We start from the raw sequence: 4,482 nt of genomic DNA on the forward strand, positions 1-4,482 counted from the left end.
ATGAATTTAATACTATATATATATATATATATCTGACCTCTTTCTCCATCGAGCTACTTCGCGTAATCGTGGAAATATTCTTTATCTAGAGTTTATGCACCGCTAACAGCTTTTTTCGGTTTCATTCTTCACTCGTCATTTTTACATTGGTTTTCAAGGCGAATCAACCGATCGCTCTCGTGAAATCAAGTACTCGTTTTTTTTTTTAAAATGTTCATTGTGAGATATATGCAATAAAATTGTCGTGGAAAAATGCAACTTCTGAGATTTTTTATGCACTCAGAAAATGCTGTCTAATAGAATGTCCTATATTAAAAGATAGTATAGAAGGAATTCGTCTCAAATTACTAGAAGACTTTAGTTTAAAGGAACTGAAGTGACTCAAAAGAATCATTTATCTGAATACGAAAACCGATTATTTCTATCTTAGGTTAAGCGTCCAAACCAGACCTAGAAATTCGCTAGTTAGTGATTGACCAAGCAATTGTGTATATATTGCGATGATTGACTAACCCGATTTCCCATTATCAAATATTAAATACTTATATTCCACTTAAAGGAAACCATAATATTATTAATATCATTAACAAACATTAATAAAAATGTTTATCGCAGCACTTGTTTACGAGAACGTTCAGTAACTTGATTCGTAATGAAAAATCATGCACGAAACTTTTCTTTCCTCTTCAAGTAAGTAAAGTTGGTGAAAATTATCTAAGTAATGCAATGTATTTGAAGTCGTCATAGAGTCTCGAAGAAGAGCAGCAGTACATGGTAATGGTATCTTTATAGCTTGGCCAATGCGATATTTTTTATCTTGAATACTCGAAACATTGAAATGGAATATATTTGTTTTTCTTGTTCTCTATTTTGCGCACGCACGCACGCACGCACGCACGCACGCACGCACGCGCACACACACACACGCGCGCGCGCACCCACGTGGGTACTTGTGCCTGCAAAAATTGCAAGTATTTATGGATTATATAGTCTCATAATATAGCCAGAAGGGTATGGGACCAAAAATTGCCTATTTAATTTGAAAGCGGTAATATGGTAGCTTCTGTACGTAACCTACAAGAATTTCTATAACAAGAGGAAAAGCGAAACTGTAATGAGACGATCAAGTGAAATAGAATGTTATTTATCAAGCTTGTGCATGTGTATCATTCAGTATATATTGGATGGTCAATTTGCTCAATTTCTTTTTTTCGAATCGTTATTATCATGCAACGAATGACGATTTGAGTTCGGACAAGCCTGCACTGGCGATGTTGGAAATTGTACCGTATTAATTCGCCACCAATAGGTGTTGATAATTATTAGCTGGATAAGGCGCCACCGAACCCAATCCGAAGTTGTTTAGGCCATCGACCAATGCAGCTTTATCAGTCTGTTGCTGTTGCGTTGTAGTTGCTGAGGCTGTTCCATTGGTGGCTCCTGCGGCAGCCGAGGTGGAGCCGATTGGACCAAGAGTGGCAGCACCGTTTTGCGTTGCACTGTTGCTATTGGTATTCACACCGCCATAAAATTGATGTCCAATTGTATTGGGATCAAGATAAGAGGAGGGAAACTTAGCGCCGGTGTAGAGATCAGTGGCAGCTGCGGCTGCCGCTGCGGCAAGATAACCGCCATGCGTGCCGGTCGAATCGAAGATGCCCCGGTGTGGGAACTGCGGATGGTACGTTGGTGGTGGCGCTTGGTGAAAGAAGTAAGCGCTCGAGTCGGTTGTAGTAGCTGATGTTGGATGTTGGTTGTGACCGTTTACAGTAGCAAGTCCTGGTGACAAGCTACGGCTGTTAGATGAATTTTGGGAGACGGAGAGACCCCCGGAATTTTGTAACCCTTGAGCTCCCGATTGTTGATGTTGCTGCTGCTGGTGGTGATGATGATGGTGGATTTGCTGTTGCATAGCTCGTTGTTTTATGTAGTTTGAAAACTCGGTGGGCGACATCCTAGATCAGAAATAGGAGGTGAAAGTTAGTAACGTCTATATCCGATTTGATGATAATAGGGTCAGAAGATTGAACCTAAAATATGGTTATATATGTAATTTTAACTTCCTGATTGTTGATAAATAGTTCAAGTTTATCTGCATCAAGAGTAATAAACTCATTATTAAGTAGTTTGATTAATCGTCGTTAGTATAGATATAGTGTTGTCTCAGACTTAGTTAATCTTCATTTTTAACATCATTAACATCACAGTACTCCAAATTCTATTATTGTATAAATTTTACTATATTTTATTATCTATTTTTATCTATTACTATATAAATTTGATTAGTAGTTGTGAGTTTTACATACTACCTAATATCTTCTAAATAATAAGAAATAAAAGATAAAATACTTCCAGTTAAAAATATAGTAAAGGTGAGTATAAAGCCAAATTAATTAACACAGCTAATTCAAATTCACTACTTAATAAATGAATTTTATACATCACTAAATTTTACTTTCATTTTCCGATAAAGATTAGTAACATGTTATTTGAAATATTAGTATATATTTATATATACATATATCCAAGTATATATATATATATATATCCAAGTATCGATGTAAATATAGACAATAAGATATCTAATGTCTGTACTTTATGTAAGTTGCATAAAAAATGTAAATATTCAATAATTATCCTTCAATAATAACACCAATTAACATTACTCTTAGTTTATATATTTTTCCACGTGTGTGTGTGTGTGTGTGTGTGTGTTTGTGTATGTATATATATATATATATATATCGAATAGTGAAATATTTCAAATTGACATATAATTAGACATTGTCAACATTTTATACATGCGTTAATTATCTTTGGAATGTGTTTAATTATGTATTACTTTTATTAAATTGCTATTTAAAATTTTGACACGATTAAAAAAATATATGCTTTAAGTGAATCGCATATTCAAAAAAGTACTTTAAACAAGTGATAACAATATTTTCTATTTTGGTACGGAATTAAATTTTATTGTAATGAACAAACTATATACACTTAGTATAAATGATTAAATACGAATATAGATAAAGGAAAATGACTTTGGTTAATTAGAATTCTTGACTAACATGCTTGATAATAAAAGTTATCTAAGACTTAGAACTTTCTTAAGAGCGCCTACATTGCTGAACGAAGTAGCTTGGTACCTGTTAGCTCTCTTGCTGCTAGTCTTGAGCTTAGTGCTGCCAAACTTGGTCTGAGCGAATGTAGCCGTGGTGAAAGTTAGCGGAGCTGTAGACCTTGGTATAAAAGCTGGGACAGGACTGGGTGAGCCCTTGAAGGAGTTCGTGAGTGGCGTAGGCGAGGGCGCTGATGAGGAGCCGGAGCCGTGGCCGTTTTGTTGATTGCAGGTGCCAGATCCATTGCTTGCGTTGCTGGCCATGGAATTGGGAAATGGTGAGGTCGACTTGGGACTGAGACTGAGGCCGCTCAACGACGTACCCACTACCTCGATCGGACGAAAGCATTGGGCTTCGGGGTTAAAGGTTTTAGTGACCTCGCGGTCGGCCGATGACTCGTCATGCGGATCCGCGCTCTCGGAGTAGAGGATCTTCACTTGACTGGTTTCGCCGATACGATAGCTGACCTCACCTGGGTCAACCCAAACGGCGAGCTCGGACGGCAAATTCTCCAGAATATCTTGAATGGGTACTCCGCTCTCTTTAGCTGCACGCTCGAGCACCGGGTCGACGGGATCACCGGTTTTTAAACATCGAAAGGCGGAGCCCTTGAATGGTTTCTCCGGATACCAGTGACCTTTGAACTTATCCTTGAGGGCCTTCTCGAGCTCTTCGCCAAATATATTAACACGTCGCCTTGGCAGCTTGTTATACAGGTACGATATGACGAAGTTTAGCGCCACCTGCACCTCAATGTGCATCTTGGGCTTGGATAATAGAATTTTCGATCTGGCGAAGCAAACGAATGGTGTGTTAAGTTGGTAACGACGCGAACGGCCGTTTTGACTTGCGATTGTGTTTGTTATGGTTGGGCCTTTGGAGCGTTATCGCTCGATACTTGATTACATTACTTGGAGCTGGTATCTTTTGAAACCAGATAAGAGATCGACGATGGTACGTGCCGACGTTAAATCTGAAACAAAAAGTTGAGACAAAAATTTTATAATTTATATTTTTACTTGATCTAAATTTTATATTGTGTTTCTTTATTACATTTCATCATTAATAAAAATTCGTCACAGCTTTCATAATTGTTTATAATTAATTTCTAACTGAATTTATACTCAAATTATATTCTGTGTTTGTATAAATTATTATCCATCTGAATTTTTGTCATCAAATATCTGCATTCATATATATGAACTCAATTAGTTCTTGTTTTCATCACGATAGCTAGAATTTCCTCCTTATCCAGATAATATATATTTCACTATATTAAGCAGGATAACAATGAAAACAATTATGCTTTACAAAGAAAATTTTAACATGACACAGTAAAGTTATAAGTGGACTACCAGTCTAT

General features: G+C 36.9%; 1 protein-coding gene across 2 annotated transcripts; it reads right to left on the reverse strand.

Moving 5' to 3' along the window:
• Window positions 1–940: 940 nt before the first annotated feature.
• Window positions 941–4,087, reverse strand: LOC105366168 (protein Tob1). Of its 2 annotated transcripts, none has more exons than XM_011504501.1 (2): window positions 3,147–4,087; window positions 941–1,955 (listed from the first exon to the last, which is right to left on the reverse strand). In XM_011504501.1, the coding sequence occupies exons 1-2, from the start codon at window positions 3,878–3,880 to the stop codon at window positions 1,292–1,294; spliced, it is 1,398 nt and encodes a 465-aa protein (XP_011502803.1). In that variant the 5' UTR covers window positions 3,881–4,087; the 3' UTR covers window positions 941–1,291. The 2 variants fall into 2 exon arrangements, with proteins under 2 accessions (XP_011502803.1, XP_011502802.1); XM_011504500.1 differs by having other exon boundaries at window positions 941–1,961.
• Window positions 4,088–4,482: the final 395 nt, after the last annotated feature.

The sequence above is a fragment of the Ceratosolen solmsi genome, unplaced genomic scaffold (assembly GCF_000503995.2).
Source record: "Ceratosolen solmsi marchali unplaced genomic scaffold, CerSol_1.0 scaffold148, whole genome shotgun sequence".
Taxonomy (NCBI): Eukaryota; Metazoa; Arthropoda; class Insecta; order Hymenoptera; family Agaonidae; genus Ceratosolen; species Ceratosolen solmsi.